We start from the raw sequence: 22,310 nt of genomic DNA on the forward strand, positions 1-22,310 counted from the left end.
CCTCCGCAAGCGAGCGGGCGGGCGGACGATGTTGTCTGCCTCGGCGGTCTGTTCGAGAGGGTCGCATCACCCAGCTCCACAGATTTCCTCCGCTCGTTTAAGGAGGATTTTTTTTCCCCCGCACACCGAGGCTCTTTTCCAGGTGGGAGCACGCGTACTTGCCGCTTGGACCTAACGGAATTCCTCTTTTCTTTATTTTTGTTTGTTTTTTTTTTTTTTTTTTCCTCCCACCAATTGGATTATTCACCTTCCAGGACCTGTCAAGTTGAAGATGAACCTCTTACTTTGAGATCATTTTGCACACTTTCTTTTTCTTATTTATTTTGGAAGTATTTTAGGGGGAATTTCTCGGTCGGGATGTTGCACTGGAGCAGCAGGCGTCCTGGAGCGTTTTGGGTCTTCCTCTTCACGCAGGTCGTCCTGGCGACTGCGCTCACCCAAACTGGTGCGTTCCGAGCGAGGGTACATGCATGCGTGTGGTCCAATTCTGTCTCAAATTGCCACTTGTAACACATTCCAGTGACAGAGCACGCTCGGTTCTCATTGTGTCTGCATGTAAAAGCATGTTGGATTCATCCATCCATCCATTTCCGAGCCGCTTATCCTCACAAGGGTCGCGGGAGTGCTGGAGCCCATCCCAGCTATCATCGGGCAGGAGGCTGGGTACACCCTGAACTGGTTGCCAGCCAATCGCAGGGCACACATAAACAAACAACCATTCGCGCTCACATTCACACCTAGGGGCAATTTAGATATGTCAATTAACCTACCATGCATGTTTTTGGGATGTGGGAGGAAACCGGAGTGCCCGGAGAAAACCCACGCAGGCACGGGGAGAACATGCGAACTCCACACAGGCGGGGCCGGGGATTGAAACCGGGTCCTCAAACGGCAAATAGTGACATTTAATGTGACATTTCCTCCCAGACGCGTGCGGCGAAGCCATCGACATCCACTCTCCGGACTACCTGACCTCACCGGGCTACCCTGGCGCTTACCCGTCCTCGCTGCAGTGCGCCTGGGTGATCACGGCACCCGAGCCGAGCCAGAAGATCCTCATCAACTTCAACCCGCATTTCGACCTAGAGGACAGAGAATGCAAGTAAGATGAACCGCATGTACGCGCACGCACACGCAATATGGATCCTGCGGGTTGTTCTGCCACCCATTGGTCGCTGAGCCTCACTGCAGCTGTCACAAGGAGGTGCGGGGTGAGAATGGATGACGGGGTGCACATCTGCAGAAAGAAATCTGAGGTTCCGCGGCTTCCGTGCTTCCTGCTTGACAAGAGTGGATAACAATGTCTTTGTTTGGCTCGTCGGTGGGAATTTAGAGGAGGACATTTCCCTCAAAAGTGAAAATTAAGCCTTGAAAAAGATGATCATGCTCACCTTTTCTAGACATGGAGAGGTATTAATATACTGTGTCGTACGGAGAGCTGCTTCTAATTTGGACCATTTTATCGAGGTAGAATAGAGTGCAACCTCAAAGCTCAACCGAAAATGCAGGACAGAGCTAATAAGTGAGGCCTACCTCCGCCTGGTACACAAACATGGACACACACAACATTGTGGACAATGTGCATTGTGTGTCCATGCGTCGGAGTATACTGGAACGATAATAGTTGTTGAGGACTGTCTCTATGTGGTGGCAAGAAATGAGGAAGACTGGCCAGAGCATAGCATGGATGCACAGAATGTGGAGCAACTAAATGTCAGAGAAAAAAGGAACTATTTTGGAGAAAGAAAGCAAAACGTTGGGAAAGGAGGCAGGCTGGGCAGTGAAAATTAACACTAATTGAAACTACATTGTGGAGCCACTACACGTCTACTTAGGAAAAAAATGGACCATTTCGGAAAAATAAAGCAAAACGTCAAGACACAAGGCAGATTCGGTGGAACTCATAAGTGGCGTAGCGCTCCAGAACACAAAGACGGGCCCACACAACATTGTGGAAGGCCACACCTCTCTCAGAACACTGGTCATTGGTAAAGTATCGTGAGAAATGATTAACATGATCGGTGACTTCACATAGATGACCATTAATTATTAATAATCACCAAAAATTAAATGTCATTTGAGCAAATTTCTTATTTCAGAAGTGTGTTTGAAACTGGTAGCCCTTCACATTAATCAGTATCCAAGAAGCAGTTCTCAAAGACTTTATGTAGCAGTCTTTAATTCTACAAACTAAGTATGACTCAGTTCATCTGAGAGACTGTTTATGTGCCTCCTCGGTGCTGCCGTTTTTTGTTAGCAACACAGTGCAAACGGGATCAGCAGTTAACTCATTATGTGAACAATAATAACATTCCAATAAAGAAACACAAGTCTGATTCATCACATTGTAGGTGTTAGGGCATCGTTACACTGTTGCTCACTGCGTCGCCCACACACACACGCGCACACACACACACACATATACACAAACACCATTAGATCATTACAAAATATGAGAGGGAAAAAAACAAAACAAATAAGTACAAAGCGTCTACAGCGCTAATGCTTATGAGTCCCACGGGTGTGCAACAGGATCCGATAGTAGTGGAGAGGAGACCATCTGTTCGGCTGTGATTTACTCACCAGGCCTTTATGGAGCCTTTAAAGAAGACAGAGGAGACGGCGTCAAAAAACAAGAGCCTGTCTTTATGGACGCGCACGCCTGCACACAAACACACAGACACACACACACACACACACACAGACGATAAAGAAGGCCTCTTGGTTTTTGATGCTGTCTCCAGCGTGTGTGTGTCGGGGGGGTCAACGTTAAGACATGTGGAGGGGAGGGGGTAAAGGTATGTTGTATCATCCCTACATAAACACAAGACTTTCTTTTAGTTTAAGTGGTGAAAAAATGTGTTTGGACAAAAGGTATTGGGACACATACAGAAGCGAAAAGTGAAGAAAATGTGAACAAAAATATTTGGGACAGCTGCAGGAGGTGAAAAGTGAAGAAAATGTGAACAAATGTATTGGGACACCTAAAGTGGGCGCTGTGGGGTGGGGGTGGGGGGTGGAATGTTGAGTTTGGAAAAAAAAATATTGGGACACTAAGAGAAGGTGAAAAACTGGGGGAAAAAAATAAAACATTTGGACAAAAGTATATACCTACATGTGAAAAAAGTGAAGAAAATGCTAAATTTAGACAAAAGTGTTGGAACACCAAATTGAATAAAAATGTTGAGTTTGGAAAAAAGTATTGGGACACAGCCAGCAAGTTAAAAGTGAAGAAAATGCAGTTTGGGCAAATGTGTTGGTATGCCAACAGGAGAGTGTTTTAAATTAAAAGACGCTTGTCCAAATTCTGATTGATTAAGGTCTGTGTCCCAATACGTTTGTCCATTTATTGTCATGCGTAACGGGTGCTTTTCCTCACTAATTTCACAATTCCAATTGGCTTTGAGCATATTTACTTTGCTGTTTGAATCTTATGTTTGATGGTTCCAGCCCACCCAGCAGCTCCATGTTGTGTGGTTTGAGGGGGCCTCCTTCATGATTACATTGTTGTGTGTTTGTGTTGGATGATGAGGGCAACGTGTCGCTCGAAGCTCTCTGACTTGGCGGCACTGCCGTTGTTTTTGGGAGTGAGTCAAACGTTCCAAATATGTCCACAGAGAAGGAAGGGGGGGGGGAACTAAAAGAATCTAGCGATCAAGCTATGTACAGTTTTTATGGTTTTAGCTAGTCTGGTGTTGTCTTCAGGGACCATCTGAAATCATAGTTATCCTTCCAAAACAACTGACTGACTGTTCGGAATGTTTCCACATCTATCCATCCATCCATCCATCCATCCATTCATCCATCCATATCTAACAGTGGATATAAAAAGGTCTACACACCGCTGCACAAATGTTAGGTTTTTGTGATAGGAAAAAAATGAGGCAGATCACATTCAAACTCATGCTAAATGGGAGCAGGCAGACAGCTGCCGTCGTTTAAAGTGTCTCTCATTAACCCTGAATAAAGTTCAGATGTTCTGCAAGGCTTTTTGTTGTTTTTAAATTGTGTTGTACAGGTTATGGGTTACATTAATGGAGGAAAACGTTTTTAAATGGTTTACCTCTGTCTTCTTTTTTGTATCACAAAAATCTTGGAAACAGACCCTTTTCAAAACAATTAGAATATCATGGAAACATTTATTTATTTCCATAATTTCATTCAAAAAGTTAAACTTTCATATATTATAGATTCAGGGTCCACAATTTAAACAATTTATTTATATGTACATAATTTGGGCTTCCAGATCATAAAACCCATGCAATCAGGAATTTAAAAAATAAATAAATAATAGAATACTGTGAAGAAATCACCATTTACTTCTCAGTTTTTGTAGAAAAAAAAGAAAGAAATTAGGGTCACATTAAATCAATCAGAATATGGTACTTTAAAAATGATATGTAAATCTTCAGCGTCACGGTTGCCTACTGGTTAGAGCATCTGCCTCACAGTTCCTATGACCAGGGTTCAATCCCCGGCCCCGCCTGTGTGGAGTTTGCATGTTCTCCGCGTGCCTGCGTGGGTTTTCTCCGGGCACTCCGGTTTCCTCCCACATCCCAAAAACATGCATGGTAGGTTAATTGACAAGTCTAAATTGCCATAGGTGTGAATGTGAGTGCGACTGGCTGTTTGTTTGTATGTACCCTGCGATTGGCTGGCAACCAGTTCAGGGTGTACCCTGCCTCCTCCCAGATGATAGCTGGGATAGGCTCCAGCACGCCTGCGACCCTCGTGAGGAGAAGCGGCTCAGAAAATGGATGGATGGATGTTAATCTTCAATACTTTGTTGGGAAGCCCTTTTGCTTTAATCACATTGAGGCAATCAGCCTGTGGCATTGCCTGGGAGTTATGGAAGCCCAGATTTCTTTGATGCTTGCTGTCAGTTCTTCTTTGTTTTTGGGTCTGGTGCCCCTCATTTTACTCTTAACAATACCCCATAGATTCTCAATGGGGTTTAGATCCGGCGAGTTGGCTGGCCAGTCAAGTACTGTGATGGCATGACCATCAAACAGGTTTTGGTGCTTCTGGCGGTATGGGCAGGGGCCAGGTCCTGCTGGAAGATGAAATCTGCATCTCCATACAGATCCTCAACAGAAGGAATCACTAAGTCCTCTAAAACATTCTGGTAGATTGTATTACGGTGACCTTGGATTTAAGAAAGCAGAGTTTACCAACATCTGCACTGGACATTGCAATCCAAATCATGACTGACTGTGGATATTTCACACTCGACCTCAAGCAGGTTGTGTTCTGTTCTTCACCAGTCTTCCTCCAAACCATTGGACCTTGAATCCCGAATAAAAGGCACACTTTACTTGCATCATAAAAGAGGACCTCAGACCACTGGCCCAACAGTCCAGTCCTTCTTCTTCTTGGCCCAGTTGAGACACTTTCTACGTTGGCTAAGGCTCAGAAGTGGCTTGACCCGAGGAACCCGACATTTGTCGGATGCGTCTGAATGTGGTGGTTTTTGAAGCTGTGACTCCCGCCTCATTCCACTCTTTCTGGATCTCTGCTAGATCCTTGAATCTTCTCGGTTTGATAATAGGCTGAAGCCCACGGTCATCTCTTTTGCTGGTGCATCTTCTCCTGCCACATTTTGTCCTTCCACTAGACTTTCCATTGATATGCTTGGACACAGCACTTTGTGAACAGCCAGCCTCCTTAGCTATGAACATTTGTGGCTTACCCATCCTATAGAGGGTATCAATGATGGTCTTCTGAGCAGTTGTCAAGTTTGCAGTCTTCCCCATATTGAACCCAACTGAGACAATTGAACCCAACTGAAGCAATTTAATGACACCTGGGGAAACCTGTGCAGGTGCTTTGAGCTGATTAGTGTGTGACACTCAGTTTAAAATACTTATGGCCTGCAAAATTTGGCCTGATTTCTTCACAGTATTCTAATTATTTGAATTCCTGATTTTGTGGTTTTTATGAGCTGGAAGCCCAAATTATGTAAAAATAAACATATAAATACTTGTTGTGGGCCCTGAATCTATAATCTATGAAAGTTTAACTTTTTGAATGGAATTATGGAAACAAATAAACTTTCTCATTATATTTAGATTTTTGGGATTTTTCTTTATCTTATTACCAACCTATCTACCTGTCTGTCTCTCCGTTTGTACATAATGGTATTTAGTGCTTTATCTAATCAAGGATAGGGACAGTTTCAAAATTTACTTAAATGTTTTGTTAAATTGTGTTCGTCCGTACTGTATCCATCACTTAATCTAATCAAGCCTGCCGTTGCCTTCAGGGTCAGTGCCCTCTGGGTCAGTTTGAAATCAGTTTTTTAAAAATTGTCATTGTTCACAGCCTATATTGCAAGTGGCCTTGAAGGAGAGATCAAAACCTTTTAGCTTAATCTTTTGAAAAACTAAATAAAAATCCAGTCTTGTTCCAGTAATGCCCTTCTCATTCCGTCAACGTTAAAAGCGAACAGACGGCGGCGGTAACACTTTGGTCTCTTCTCACATCTGAAATAGCGTCGGTCGCTGCCAAAGTGCCGATCTTCGGCGAGCGGCAGGAAAAAAACAGCGCAGGCGCTGGTTTGGGAACATGCGTCGGTGGCGGGATAATTCGGGCCGTCTTTTTTCCCGGAGTCTGCTGAGCCACTGCTTTCTCCCACGGGAGGCGTCGTCAATACCAACATGGATTACTACGGGTGCTAAAACGACAGTTGATTGATTATGTTCAAATATTAATCACACTAACTCAGCGTGACTATAAAACTGCCTCAGTGACCTCACCCTTCATGACTGGTCCATGACTACTTCTCCTAATGTTTCAAATGGTCATTTTTTTCCCCGCTGGTGGCCTTTTCTAAGTCACTTTCTATTCCTTAAACTTGACTTCCTCGTAAACGTCACATGCACTCGTCATGCCTTCAGGATATCCTGCTGCAGCAATAAAATAACTTTTAACTTCCCCCCCCCCTTGAAAATGATAAAAGTTGCTAAAAAGTAATATTTTCCAAGGTTCCGAAGATAGGCGGCACAGCGGCCTACTGGTTAGCACGTCTCCCTCACAGTTCTGAGGACCCGGGTTCCAATCCGGCCTCACCTTTGTGGAGTTTGCATTTTTCTCCCCGTGCCTCTGTGGGGTTTCTCCGGGTACTCCGGTTTCCTCCCACATCCTCAAAGCATGCATGGTAGGTTAATTGAACTCTCAATTGCCTGTTGGTGTGAATGTGAATGGTTGTTTTTTTATATGTGCCCTGCGATTGGCTGGCGACCAGTTCAGGGTGTACCCCACCTCTTGCTCAAAGATAGCTGGGATAGGCTCCAGCACGCCCGTGACCCTAGTGAGGATAAGCGGTACGGAAAATGGATGGAAATGGTTTTGAAGATTGATGTCAATTGATTCAAAATAATATGATGATTAAAAAAAGGTTATGGTGACCTGTATGCATCGGACTAAACTCGGTTCAGTGGAAACATATCCTTGATTGGGAACAACCTGCTCAAAATTTAATTTCAGTCCAAAATTGACAGTTGACAGTAGGTTAATTAAAACAAAGTGATGATGACCCGAATGTAATCCAAAATTGATTGTCAACACTTGGTTTATTAATAAAGTAACGGTGGCAACATGCATGCTTAAATCAGTGTTGGTTCAATAAAATGTACATTTAAATTTTTAATGATAGGCTCATAACATAAATTCATAATACAAAATTGGTTCATTAGAGCAAAGTGAGATACATGCATCCGTCAGACTCAGTTCAGTGTGAATCTACGTTTCATTGTTAACATTTGGCTCATAGCATGAGTTTATAATCTAAGGTTTACGTCTTGTGAGTCATGGTCTACTCAAAACATAAATAAGTGGTTAGAAGTCGAACTGTTGCGCCAGCGAATGTTGTCCAGTCATAAGACTCCTATTCTGTTGTCAGGCCATCAAGAGTGCAACTCTTGACTTCTCTAAAATAAGCGCGACCTGGAGGAAGAGACCAAAATGGTGGTACACAAGTGCCATGGACAATAAAGTCTTGTTTTTGCTTCTGTGCTGGAGGAATGTGTCATGCCTGTCTGCTAGGAATGCCTCAGGGGTGACCTCCTGTCGGGGGGACACACATACACACCCGCAACACTTACACACGCAACACACACATTTGCAGATTCTTTCCCATAGGAAATAGCCGAAGGGTCAAATTCAGGGTCAAACTGTCACCAACACAAAACATTTATTAACTGCCTAATTTTTTAAGACCCTAAAAAACTGAAAAAAAGGCTTTCTTTAAATAAGTCATTTAAATGATGACGACAATCACCAAATATCGAAAAAGGGCTTCAAAATCATGAAATATCCAGCCATTGTCACCACTCTCAAACGCTGTGGCGTTTCGGGGTGGATAGATACTACTTCGCTGGATGGATACTACTTCGTTTTTCCCCATGAATGAGTGATTATATACTGTATGTCGTGAGTCTATTCCACTCACTCCCCCCAAAAAAATGTAACGTGTATTTTAATAAGAAAAATAGCACTCCATAGTAATGTACTTCATTAAAACATAGAGTAATGACATAATTACATAGAATGTAAAAAAAATTAAACAGTTTTTGCCACATTTTTTTTATGCCTGAATTCAATGGACATTGAGTTGCTCCTTCTGGTGTGTGCGCCTTGACCACCACCCGGTATAATACAGACTTACAGACATACATGGAGACAATCACGACTCCTCAGTAAGCCGCCGTAATATTAGTAGTTCTTCACAGAAGATAAAGAATACATGCCTACGAGTATTGCCATATCCTTTGTCTATTTGTGTTGCTCCATTTGTGTTAAAATATTCATTGCTTAAAGGAAGCAACACCACCACATAGCTGCCACATGCTATTCGTTAGCCTGTCTATGGAGAAACAGATTTTTCTAAGGCAAGGCTGTGTGGTTGTTTTAAATACACGTGTATTTTTGTAGTTTAGTTGCAGGAGTTTAGTTTGACAATATAGACAATAAAGAGCTAGATGTCATGGTCTGTGTTTTGGTTTGGGTTGTGGTTAGTTCTGTTTTCCTGTGCTCCATGTTGTTCATGTCGTGTGCTCATTTAGTTATTGTGTCCACCTGTTCTCGTCAACCTTCTACCTTGTGTCGACCAATCAGCTCCCTCCAGCCGCTCGTGTCTTGTCCAGGTGTTCCTCGTTGTTTCGTCAACCTGTTTGTATTTAGTTCCCTGGTTTCTTTCAGTTCTTGTCGGTTCATTGTCATTGTCAGGTGTCATTGTCTCTGTCTGTGCCACGTCTTGGTTACCAGTCATGTTTTGTTTCCAGTTTTAGGTTTATTCAAGTGTTTCTTTGTTACTTTGGTTATCTGTTCTGGGACTTTGTTTAGTTTGCTTCATACATGTTCATTGTTTGCCCTTTTTTTGGAAATTAAATATAATTTTTTGAGACTCCTGCACTCCTCCCTCTTTCCCGGCACTTGGGTCCGCCACGTTTTTGCCTGGCCTTCCTCGCCTTCAAAAACCAACCGTAACACTTGACGCCTCTTTTTCTGAACAGTTGTTCACCATCTGCCAAACTGTTTCTTGTTAAGTGAGTTCATTTGAGTTCGCTGCCATCATCTAGCGCTTGTATTGTATTTTTGCTCATAAGTCAAAGCAAAAAAATCACCCGGACAACGGCTTGTATCGCAAACTCATAAGTCGGGTCACTCTTATCTCAAGACACTGCTGTACATGGATTCAGTATAGAAGAACTTGCGTGTGTACGTGTGTGTTTGCATGTTTAGGGAGGAAAAAGGCTCTTTGTAGTGCGACACTCAGTCATTAGCTTCCCTCCGAGGAGGGCAAAGCAATAAACAGTGTATCACTCCTACTTGACTGTGACAAATCTGGACCACCTCCATCTTACCCCTCGACAAACACACACACATTGCCTTTCTCAGCTTTCATTAGTGCCTAAAGTTACCTCATTACATGAGAATGTGATGACAAATTATTTGTCGAATTCAACATTTTCGTTTAATGTGAATCCAGAACATTTACGATATACGGCCAACAATATTTCTGGGAAAAGCGACACTCTCTCGACTCTGGCAGTAACTCTTTCCTTGTCTTTTTGAACATTAAGAGTAAGTTTGACTCAATATTGCGATTTACTTCTGAACAATGTCGATTTTGTCCTGAAAACAATTATTTTGACACAGACAATATTAGATGAATTTTGTATAAAATGTCCTCGGCGGTACAGAAATCGGATGGATGGATGTCCTTAAAAATGTCCCATCCATTTTCTACAGTGCTGGTCCTCATTAGGGTAGCAGGTGAACTTGGAGTGCTGGCTGACTTTAGGCGACTCCTCGCCAGGCAACGGCAGGGGACATCTAGACAAACAAGCATTCTCACTCACATTCACACCGATGGACAATTTAGAGTCTGTACCTAACATGTAAGTTTTTGGAAGTTGGGAGAAAACCGGAGTACCTGGAGAAAACCCAAACAATTACGGGGGAAACATGCAAACTCCACACAGCCTGAACTGAGATTCGAACCCAGAACCTGTCAACTGTGAGGCAGAAGATGCTAACCAATAACACAATGTGCTGTGCATAAAGTGCATTTGAATCAATTAAATGTTGTAAGACTCATAGAAGTAGCACGAGTAGAAAAGTAAATTTACTATAAAGCCTCCAATAATTGCAAATAACCTTTGTAGGAGTTCGTCAATGTATAAGCCATGGACTTGGCCCAAAATGGCTACTTCAAACCAAACTGACCGACTTCCTGTTCAGTTAAGTTCATGGTCTTGTAAGGATGGACATGTCCACCCAATTTTTTGTTGACTAGAGAAACTGGGGCTTATTTTTTTTCTAACTTTCCAAGGGGTGCGACTGAGTGCCAAATGGCGGCTTCAAACCAAAATGTCCGACATCCTGTTCAGTTTCAAGCATGGATCCTTTTTTGTGTGTCCCGTTATGATGGACAAGGCTGCCCAATTTCATGTTGATCAGTTTTTTCGTACTTTCCAACAGGTGCTAATGAGTGGGGGGGGATAATTCAGTAACAATAAACAGTATATATATCTTTCCATATGGACTGAAACTAGCACCAGTGAGGCTTTTATGACTTATTTGATGACTATTGAGGCACACACCGGCAGCCGTGAGGAACTCGACTTGGCTGGGCTGCACTCCATGATGTCATGATGAGCTTGATGAGTAAAAGGAGAGTTGGTGCTTCCACCTTGAGTGCTTACATTTTGCGCTATGTGTCAAGTTTGACCTCATCATGTGTAGCGTGACATGTTGTAACAGCATGTCAGACACAATTGGGCTCCTAAATTGCATTCTTGTGCCGGCCTAAATGAGAACAAATTTCTCTTCGTCCTCCTTTCCACCTCCTCACCTCCTCAGCTTTGATTTCCCAGCAGGCTTCTTGTACACGGCCGAGGTGAAGGACGCTCGGCACACTTTTTATTTTTGGGGGCACACTGGAAGTCTTCTTTATATTCCAGATAGTTAGTGTCACCATTATTGATTGTGTGTGTTTGTGTGTGTATGTGTATGTGTAAATAGAGATAGAAAGTAAATGAGGTGTATTGTTTTTGTGAACACGGGGGAGGTGAGAAGTGGGGAAAGATGGACATGTGTGCGCGCATGTGTGTGTGATGGCAGGTGGCAACGTAGTGCTCACGCACATGCATATACACATGCGCACACACACGCCATCTGCAGTGTCTGTAAGACTTAGATGGACAATAATACACAGAAGCCACTTGTATGTGACAGAATCTCAACAAGTGTATCACTTCCTGATTGAAGTGAATGATAGAATTTTGCAATACAAAGGAATAGTATTTATTGCATCGAAAGGGGAGTGAATCGCATCATATTGTAATAGGAGTGCTTCATATCTTAATGTAATTAAAGTGAATAATTTACATCGGAATTGGATTAAATTGTATTTATTGCAATTTGAGTGATTTGAATTGTCTCGCACCTGAAGTGAATCGTATTGTCATAATAGGTGTGAATCATTACTAGGTTTGGGCATCGAGAATCGAGAACCGATTGGAACCGGGACTAACATTCCGGTTCTCCCGGGATTGTTCAAATTTAAAAATTTCGGTTCACACTTTCAATGCCTACAGTCCGGCAACCCCGAAGAAGAAAGTGGTGAAAACCAACGAAGAAGAACGGACACAAAAACATGCTTGTGCCCAACGGCAGCAGCAAACAAAAGTGTTAATTAACTTTGTTAAAATAAATTACCAGTCGGCTCAGTGCAACACTTGGAATAAGATTATTTTGTGCAAAGGAGGTTTCGTCATGCGTAGAAGTCTGACGTGCTCCCTCCCGCTCAGCCAACACCGTGTGGAGCTTCACTGAAGTCAATTGGGTGAGTGTGACACAATAAAATATGTCTATGCCAACATTGAGACCGCTAACAAGTTCAACGGTAAGTTGCACTCTTGCACTGATGGTTTTTAGCATTTATTTTAGTCTTCAAACCAACATAAGAGCCGATGACAGACACAAAAATAAAATATAAATTATTTTACCATACTAGAAAAAAAGCAAAAAGCTTAACATTGAGCAAAAATTTCACCAAAGGTCAAACTAGCAACTTTACATCATAATGAATTGAGACGAATTTCACAAAAACGTCTCACTGTATCACAAACACTAAACTTGTGTCTCATCGGTGGGTAGGTAAAGGAATCGACGTTTTACAGAACATTTGGTTCTATTCATTACGCTTTTTCATGCCATTTCATTTTTGTTTAATTTTCACCGGTGTCTTGTGACGTTACCTTTTGTGCCAAAATGGGGAATTCCTGTGCGTACCCTTCAAAATAAAAGGTGACATGCTTAAAGCATGAAGTCAAGTTAAAACTTGCACATATGAACCATTTGACGTGATAAAACAGTCGCAAATAACTTTTTTTTTTAAACAATGCTATATTTAACTTTTTGCTGAAACATTATTTAATTAATCTAAAATCAATTGGATTGGTTCTACATGTATTGCCTTTTACTTCATAGGTTTGATATTGATACTCGTTATGAAGATCCCTGAGTCAAATGTTCATTTTCGTCTATGCTGCGGGCTGCTAAGAAAATGGATGTTCATAATTTGGACACCTCTTATTTAAACCATGCAAACTCTTTTGACCCACCCCCCTAAAAGAATCTGAATCGAGAATTGTTTGCAACCCGAATCGAAAGGAGGAATCGGAACCGAGACCGGAATCCCTCAAATTCAAACGATGCCCAACGCTAATCATTACGCATTTTCGCAGAGAATACTAATGAGAGTGATTTGTATTGCATTTTAATTGGAATAAATTACATCAAAATGGAAGTGAATCGTAATTAGAGTGAATCATAAGAAAGTCGTGTATTGTATTGTAATTACAGATTATTGTATTGTAATTAGAGCTGATCATTCCGCGTCGTAACCGGAATGGTTTGTAATGTATTGTATGGTAATTGGAGTACATAAATCATATCACAACATATATAACTGAAATGAATCATATTGTATCGTATTTAGAATGAATCGCATAATAATTGAAATGCTTTGCATCGTAATTGAAGTGAATCATACAGTCGTGTATCTTAATTGGAGTTGAGAGGACCACACGATAATTGGAGTGAATCGCATCATAATCAGAGTGGATTGTATTGTATGATAACTGTAGTGAATCATTTCACATTGTAATCAGCGTGAATCATATTACATTGTAATTGCAGTGAATTTGTCATATTTGGAGTGAATGGTATCACATTGCGACTGTGAAGGTATCATATCGTCAGTGTATGGAAACAATTATCGTGTTCAGTGTTGACCTATGTGAGTAGTTTACAGTTTGTCAACTCACGGTCTGGCCTGCATATTATACCATTTCCACTCATTCTTGCGAACCTTTCCCATAAAGGCAAGAATGATTGTGTGCCTGACAACGTTAAGTGTGAGCGTGTGGTTACGCCTTCCAGATGTGTGTCTGCTTTGCGCACAGCATCCGTCTCTCTTCTGCACTTAAAGGTCTAATCTGTCATTTCCTTATTTGCGTCACACCGGTCAGCACATCTGCTCACTAATCTGTCGCTAATCCGCTAACACGGTCTTCCCTTGTCGTCTCATTAAATCGGCCATTGTTTCCTGTGGCTTCGGGCTGTCATAAGACTTCCTTGCCCCCTTTTCCTTGAGTGAGGTCTGGGTGCCCGCCTCTCTTCTTTTATTGATATTTACGCATTTTGCATTGACTTAAAGAATGGCACTTACTGTCTACTTCGTGGAATGTGGACCGTCATAAGACGATGAGGTCTGCCTAAAGGTCCAACAGCTCTCAAAAGGTAGGTTATGCTTTTATTAGGGCACAAGTGACAGCGATGATAAGCAATTATCCATCCATCCATCCATTTTCCGAGCCGTTTCTCCTCACTAGGGTCGCGGGCGTGCTGGAGCCTATCCCAGCTATCGTCGGGCAGGAGGCGGGGAGTACACCTTGAACTGGTTGCCAGCCAATCGCAGGGCACATACAAACAAACAACCATTCACACCTATGGGCAATTTAGAGTCCCCAATTCATGCATGTTTTTGGGATGTGGGAGGAAACCGGAGTGCCCGGAGAAAACCCACGCAGGCACGGGGAGAACATGCAAACTCCACACAGGCGGGGCCGGGGATTAAACCTGGGTCCTCAGAACTGTGAGGCTGACGCTCTAACCAGTCGTCCAACGTGCCGCTGATAAGCAATTAGTCCTGAAGAATTGTGTCTGTTGTATTGAATTGATCCTATCACCTCGTTACATTATGTCGCTTCCTTTTACGAAGTAGAAGAACCATAGTTTGCACTTTCACTTCCAGGTAACTTTTTCACAATATTGTGAAACCTTTTACTTGCCGTGGGAAAGGAGCTCCTTCCAAACCAAGACCCCCCCTCCCCGTAGTCGTATTTATTTTTTTCAGACAATGTAGATTTCCCTTTTTTTTTTCTTGAAGCGAAACTTTTCCATAGGGGAAAAGGTATCGGCCGATAATTAGTATTTTATGCTGATCGGTTTTCAAGTCATAATTCGCCATTCCGATCAAGGACGTCAATGATCGGCTCCGCAAAAGACATTTACTCTGCCTCGCCATCGTGTATAGTATATTTGAATCCAAAAGCTAGTTTATTTTTAGCCACGTCGCCTGTCTTTTGACGTAGTACTGTAAATATCTGACAGCCAATAAAGTTATAAAAAAAAAAAACGTCGGCGGTGTAGGACAGACAACACGTAATGCCTGGATCAGACTACAAGACAAATTTGGTCTTTCACGATTGCACTTTGTCAGACTACTGCAATAAAATCTTGTATTCCGATACCACCGCATCCCGTTTTTTACGATCATGAGGCTTTTCAACTCAAATGCGACCGTATACACTTTTCCCTCTCCACCCCTCTCATTACCGTGGCGACGACAACAAGAGTGGATCGCGCCGACTGTATTGTAAGGACAAAATAGGGAAAGAAGTGTGTTGGTGGTCACCGGGGCTCAGGACAGGAGCGGACGTTCGTTTAAGGAGGTATGTTCACATACTTTTAATACGATACGGCTCGCAAGCAAGCTAGTGCTAGCACTAAGGGTTGTACGTAAACATGCAGCGGTTCTGTCGAATCATGCTCTCAAGTTTTGGTGTGGGTGAAGTACAATCCCAATTCCAATGAAGTTGGGACATTGTGTTAAACATAAATAAAAACACAATGCAACGATTTGCAAATCATGTTCATCCATCCATCCATCCATTTTCTGATCTGCTTCTCCTCACAAGGGTCGCGGGCGTGCTGGAGCCTATCCTGAACTGGTGGCCAGCCAATCACAGGGCACATAGAAACAAACAACCATTCGCACTCACAGTCACACCTACGGGCAATTTAGAGTCTCCAATTAATGCATGTTTTTGGGATGTGGGAGGAAACCGGAGTGCCCGGAGAAAACCCACGCAGGCACGGGGAGAACATGCAAACTCCACACAGGCGGGGACGGGGATTGAACCCCGGTCATCAGAACTGTGAGGCTGACGCTCTAACCAGTCGCCCACCGTGCCGCCCAAATCATGTTCAACCTATATTTAATTGAATACGCTACAAAGACAAGCTATTTAATGTTCAAATTGATCAACTTTATTGTTTTTAGAAAATAATCATGAACTTAGAATTTTATGGCTGCAACACGTTCCAAAAAAGATGGGCCAGGTGCCAAAAAAGACTGAGAAAGTTGAGGAATGCTCATTAAACACTTGTTTGGAACATCCCACAAGTGAACAGGCTAATTGGGAACAGGTGGGTGCCATGATTGGGTATAAAAGGAGCTTCCCTAAATTGCTCAGTCATTCACAAGCAAAGATAAATCAAGGTATCGCTATATTTGTATTGGGCAAAGGCCAATAATACTTTAGTACATGGGATTTCACATGTGATAACATATTGAATTGAACTGCTCATTCACAAGCAAAGATGGGGCGAGGCTCACCTCTTTGTGAACAAGTGCGTGAAAAAATAGTCGGAACAGATTAAGGACAATGTTCCTCAATGTACAATTGCAAGGAATTTAGGGATTTCATCATCTACAGTCCATAATATCATCAAAAGGTTCAGAGAATCTGGAGAAATCACTGCATGTAAGCGGCAAGGCCGAAAACCAACATTGTATGCCCGTGACCTTCGATCCCTCAGGCGGCACTGCATCAAAAACCGACAGCAATGTGTAAAGGATATCACCACATGGGCTCAGGAACACTTCAGAAAACCAATGTCAATAAATACAGTTTGGGGCTACATCCGTAAGTGCAACTTGAAACGCTACTATGCAAAGCAAAAGCCATTTATCAACAACACCCAGAAACGCCACCGGCTTCTCTGGGCCCAGGCTCATCTAAGATGGACTGACGCAAAGTGGAAAAGTGTTCTGTGAGTCCACATTTCAAATTGTTTTTGGAAATAGTGGATGTCATGTCCTCCGGGCCAAAGAGGAAAAGAACCATCCGGACTGTTATGGACGCAAAGTTCAAAAGCCAGCATCTGTGATGGTATGGGGTTGTGTTAGTGCTAATGGCATGGGTAACTTTAATGCTGAAAGGTACATACAGGTTTTGGAGAAATATATGCTGCCATCCAAGCAAAGTCTTTTTCATGGACGCCCCTGCTTATTTCAGCAAGACAATGCCAAACCACATTCTGCACGTGTTACAACAGCGTAGCTTTTTAGTAAAAGAGTGCGGGTACTAGACTGCCCTGCCTGCAGTCCAGACCTTCTCCCATTGAAAATGTGTGGCGCATTATGAAGCGTAAAATACGACAATGGAGACCCCGGACTGTTGAACGGTTGAAGCTGTACATCAAGAGAGAATGGGAAAGAATTCCTCCTACAAATCTTCAAAAATTAGTGTCCTCAGTTCCCAAACGTTTATTGAATGTTGTTAAAAGAAAAGGTGATGTAACACAGTGGTAAATATGACCCTGTTCCATCTTTTTTGGAATGTGTTGCAGCCATAAAATTCTAAATTAATGATTATTTCCTAAAAACAATCAAGTTAATCAGTTTGAACATTAAATATCTTGTCTTTGTAGTCCATTCAATTAAATATAGGTTGAACACGATTTGCAAATCATTGTATTCTGTTTTTATTTATGTTTAACACAACGTCCTAACTTCATTGGATTTGGGGTTGTAATTTAATTACAATCAAGTAATTTAATTACAGTAAGTTAGCACGCATTATTTCTGTCATGTTGTAATGTTGGTTTGACCTGACTGATTAGAATACGCGATCTGACAAGAGCAGTTATTTCCGACCTTTATGGAGCCAAGGAACATATTTTACAATTGAAAATTTTCACGGCACACCAACAAACGAAAATGTCACAAAAGTGGATACATTAATTACTGTATGTACTTCCTGCCATCTAATAGAAGACCATTCATTTGTTCTGTCTGTCACTATGCCTCACTGGCATAAATAGATGAACAAAGAAAGGGCGTGCTGGAGCCTATCCCACCTGTCATCGGGCAGGAGGCGGGGTACACCCTGAACTGGTTGCCAGCCAGTCGCAGGGCACATACAAACAAACAACCATTCACACTCACGTTCACACCCACGGGGAATTTAGAGTTGTCAATTAACCTACCATGCATGTTTTTGGGATGTGGGAGGAAACCGGAGTGCCCCGAGAAAACCCACGTAGGCACGGGGAGAACATGCAAACTCCGCACAGGCGGGGCCGGGGATTGAACCCGGGTCCTCAGAACTGTGAGGCTGACGCTCTAACCAGTCGGCCACCGTGCCGCGAAACATTTTTGTTGTAAATATAATTTTTTGAGCAATTAAGTACACGTATGTACAGTAAATGAACAGTTCATTGAAACAGACACATTGTGCTCCATCTTGTGATCGGTTATCGTTTTTTTAAACTCGCTAACCGGTGATCGGCCCCAAAAATCCTGATCGTGTAAAGCCTATTTACTACTGCACGTTTTCTGTTATCTGTTATATCCACAAAAACCTTCCGGCGTGTCTCCACAGGTACGACTATGTGGAGGTGTACAACGGCAAGGATGAGCTGGCACCCATGTTGGGTAAATTCTGTGGCAAGATTGCACCCTCGCCAATCATCTCCAGCGGCGACCAGCTCCTCATCAAGTTTGTCTCCGACTATGAGACGCATGGGGCCGGATTCTCCCTACGCTACGAGGTCTTCAAGACAGGTGAGTGAGTGAGTGAGTAAGTGAGTACGTGAGTGAGTGAGTGACAAAAACATCACTGATACAGAAAACAACATCCTCGAAAACAATGGTACAAGAAAAAACAACAGCATACAAAAACGCAATAGAAAATATCCATCCATTTTCTGAGCCGCTTCTCCTCACTAGGGTCGCGGGCGTGCTGGAGCCTATCCCAGCTGTCATCGGGCAGGAGGCGGGGTACGCCCTGAACTGGTTGCCAGCCAATTGCAGGGCACATACAAACAAACAACCATTCACACTCACATTCACACCTACGGGCAATTTAGAGTCTCCAATTCATGCATGTTTTTGGGATGTGGGAGGAAACTGGAGATGGATGAAGTGGCTGGGGAAAGGGAAGTCTGGGCGTCCCTGCTGAAGCTACTGCCCCATCCTAGCAGAGACTCTTCTGTTTCATAACACACCTGAAACCTTCCTCCACCCGTTCCAACCTGGTTGGACCCGTTTCAACACCCTCAAGGCAAATAATGCATCTGTGGTACTCTTTCTAGGCATGAAACCATACTGTTGCTCGCAAATACTCACTTCTATCCTGAGTCTAGCGCCCACTACTCTTTTCCATAACTTCATTATGTGGCTCATCAGCTTTATTCCGCTATTGTTCCCACAGCTCTGCACGTCACCCTTGTTCTTAAAATTGGGCACCAGCACACTTTTCCTCCATTCCTCAGGCATCTTCTCACCCGCTACAATTCTGTTGAACAAGCTGGTCAAAAACTCCACAGCCACCTCTTCTATATGCTTTCATACCTCCACAGGTATGTCATCAGAACCAACTGCATTTCCATTTTTCATCCTCTTTAATAATGCCTTTCTAAATTCCCCCTGACTAATCATTGCCACATCCTGGTCCACCACACTTGCCTCTTCTACTCTTCCTTCTTTCTTTTTGTGAGGAGGAGAGGCTGAGTACTGGCAACGGAACACTGATTATTATTCCAAGTGTTGCACTGAGGCGACCGGTCATTCATTTTAACAAAGTTAAGACACAATTTTGTTCCCCACCGCCGCCATTAGGCACAAGCACGTCTTCGTGCACATTCTTCTTTGTTGGTTTTCGCCACTTCTTCTTCTGTAGGCATCGAAACAGGGAACCGAAATTTTTAAACGATCCCAGGAGAACCGGGACGTTAGTCCTGGTTCCAATCGGTTCTCGATTCTCGATGCCCAACCCTATTAGTGATCCGATCAATACATTGAGCTGACAAAACTCGTTTATGTAGGCAGAGAGTCATCCGCAAGCACTTAACTCATGTGGGATGATGTGGCTGTCTTCTTTCTTCAAAGAGGCATTTCAACGATTGATTTTTTACAAAAACAAGCCAACTAAAATCTTTTACCATCACTATTTTCACTTGTTTTTGTCTAAAAAAAAACATCCAGACTTTCAATATATGTGAAAATTACACGGCAGAACAGTTAGTAGTTCAGTGAGGAAATGTCCTCGCCTCCTGCACCTGACATGTCACAAGGCTGTGACAGGCTGACAGGACCAAAATGTGGGAAGGCCAAAATCTGGCTGAAAATCAAATATTTCATTCGAAAACAAGGCTAAACTTGCTACGGAGTCTATTTTGGGGGGAATCCCTATGGCAGACATCCTCAGAAGTCCAGAACTATGGAATAAGTACCAATGTTCACAGCATCTGAATCAGAATCATCTTTATTTGCCAAGTATGTCAAAAACGCACAAGGAATTGGTAGTTGGAGCCGCTTTAGTATGACAACAGACAGCCATTTGACAAAAAAAAAATACATTTGAGATATAAAAACATAAAACACAGTACGGAGAGTCACTGAGCAATGAAAGGTTACGGGTAATGCGGTAATGCTAATACAACTTATTTGTTAAATTTGTTTATTTATTTATTTATTTATTGATTGATTGATCGAGTCACTTATTTATTTAATTTATTTCTGACAATTGTGCAAATGATGCAGAGTCCTCTTGCAGTTTAGAGCAGTTTGAATTGATAATATATAGTAATCTGCCAAATTTGTGCAAATGGCATTAGAGAGGTCCTTCAAACACAACAGATAATGAGTCTGCTTTCATGAAGAACTACAGAAATAAGAGAGTATTTACGGTTGAGAGGCTGAAATCAGAGGATTTGGACAATTTTACGTTAATCCATTACTCTGATTATCAAAATAGTTGTCAATTAATTTGATGATCGCTTAGTTTAATTGGCAATTAATTGTGACACTTTTACAGTCTGGTCATGGAACACAAACATAAACACCTAGCATTATAAAATATATATTTAACAACAATTGCGGTATATTTGACGACAAATGTGCGATGTAGTGAGGACTAAAAAAAAGAAAAACATTAAAAACACTCAGTGGATGGTCTGCTACTGCATGATGAGTCACACATTAAAGTGAACATTCCTGCTGGGAAACAAGCCGCAAGTGTGACTCCTCTCAAGTACTACACACACACACACACACACACACACACGCATGCACACACACATATACCCACACACACACACAATGACACATCTTTGGAAGCATCACATGCTGCTCAACTCACCCGAGAAATTGTGTGTTGCCAACTAACTTTGAGCTTCAACATCTCAGCAGCGGGCCCTAAAATTAGGCCAAGACCCATTCAAGTGTCCCCCATGTGAACGTGACTCACATGCACACACTCCATGACACAGGTGGGGGTCGTTAAAATGGTGAATGATGAGGAAAGATAATGCGAATTGACCAAGGAGACTGGCTCAGCGCTGGATGTAAAGGGCTCAAAATAAATATAACAAAATGCAACCAGTGTGTCGCCGCATTACATCCTATATACACACACACACACACACAAACACACACAGGAAATATGACCATATAAAATGTCTGTCACCCAGGTGCGACCTCCACTTAAAATAGATGAAGCATGAAACCTACTATCTCAGGTCATGGAGGCTATCATTTACACACATGAATAAAGAGTTAATTGAGCCCGTTGCTAACGAAAACAGCAGTACGGAAAAGGTCTTATTGTAAACCAGTTCCCTGCGTTGTATTCAAGATGATCTCTCTTTACCGCTTCTTTAATGACAATGAGTTTTTCTACTAGACAATGAAAGGTGAGTATTAAAGATGAAATGTTTCCATTACTAACCAAAACAGCAGCACTTAGCGAGGAACGTAAACCAGTCTTTCAGATGTATGGAGTCTTTTTGTGAATGTGCGGCGTTAAAGACGAGCTCACGTTTTGTGGATACAGCGTCATTAATGACAAAAAATGTTTCAGTTGACTCCAGTGAGAGAGAATGTTTCAGTTGCTAATCAGAACAGCAGCACCCCACGAGACAGGTAAGACATAAAAGAATAAAGCTGCTAATAACAACAAGGTAGACTAGAACCTGGTAGGGTAAATAACGTCAGACATGTCATCACTTGTGACTTTTCAGTGATAATAAAAGTCCCATTACGATGTGCAGTTATCTTAAATGACAGCACTACGGCACCACACAGTGGTGTGTCTGTCTTTGTTTGTTTCTTTGTTTTTGTCTACGTCTGTGTGTGTGGTTGTGTGTCGGCAGAGTCTATCAAAAGCAGT

At 42.4% G+C, this 22,310-nt stretch overlaps 1 protein-coding gene across 4 annotated transcripts in view; it reads left to right on the plus strand.

The window, feature by feature from the left end:
• Nucleotides 1–234: 234 nt before the first annotated feature.
• LOC133411294 (neuropilin-1a-like) overlaps nt 235–22,310 on the plus strand; it is a 69,963-nt gene continuing 47,887 nt past the window's right edge. For 3 of the 4 annotated variants that reach the window (XM_061693488.1, XM_061693489.1, XM_061693490.1), the window contains exons 1-3: nt 235–445; nt 928–1,102; nt 18,522–18,703. In XM_061693488.1, the coding sequence (XP_061549472.1) occupies nt 358–445; nt 928–1,102; nt 18,522–18,703 (445 nt within the window). In that variant the 5' untranslated portion in view covers nt 235–357. Of the gene's footprint in view, nt 446–927; nt 1,103–14,652; nt 15,525–18,521; nt 18,704–22,310 lie in introns of those variants that run through there. The other variant, XM_061693491.1, reaches the window with a different exon arrangement.

Source organism: Phycodurus eques, chromosome 13 (genome assembly GCF_024500275.1).
Source record: "Phycodurus eques isolate BA_2022a chromosome 13, UOR_Pequ_1.1, whole genome shotgun sequence".
NCBI lineage: Eukaryota > Metazoa > Chordata > Actinopteri > Syngnathiformes > Syngnathidae > Phycodurus > Phycodurus eques.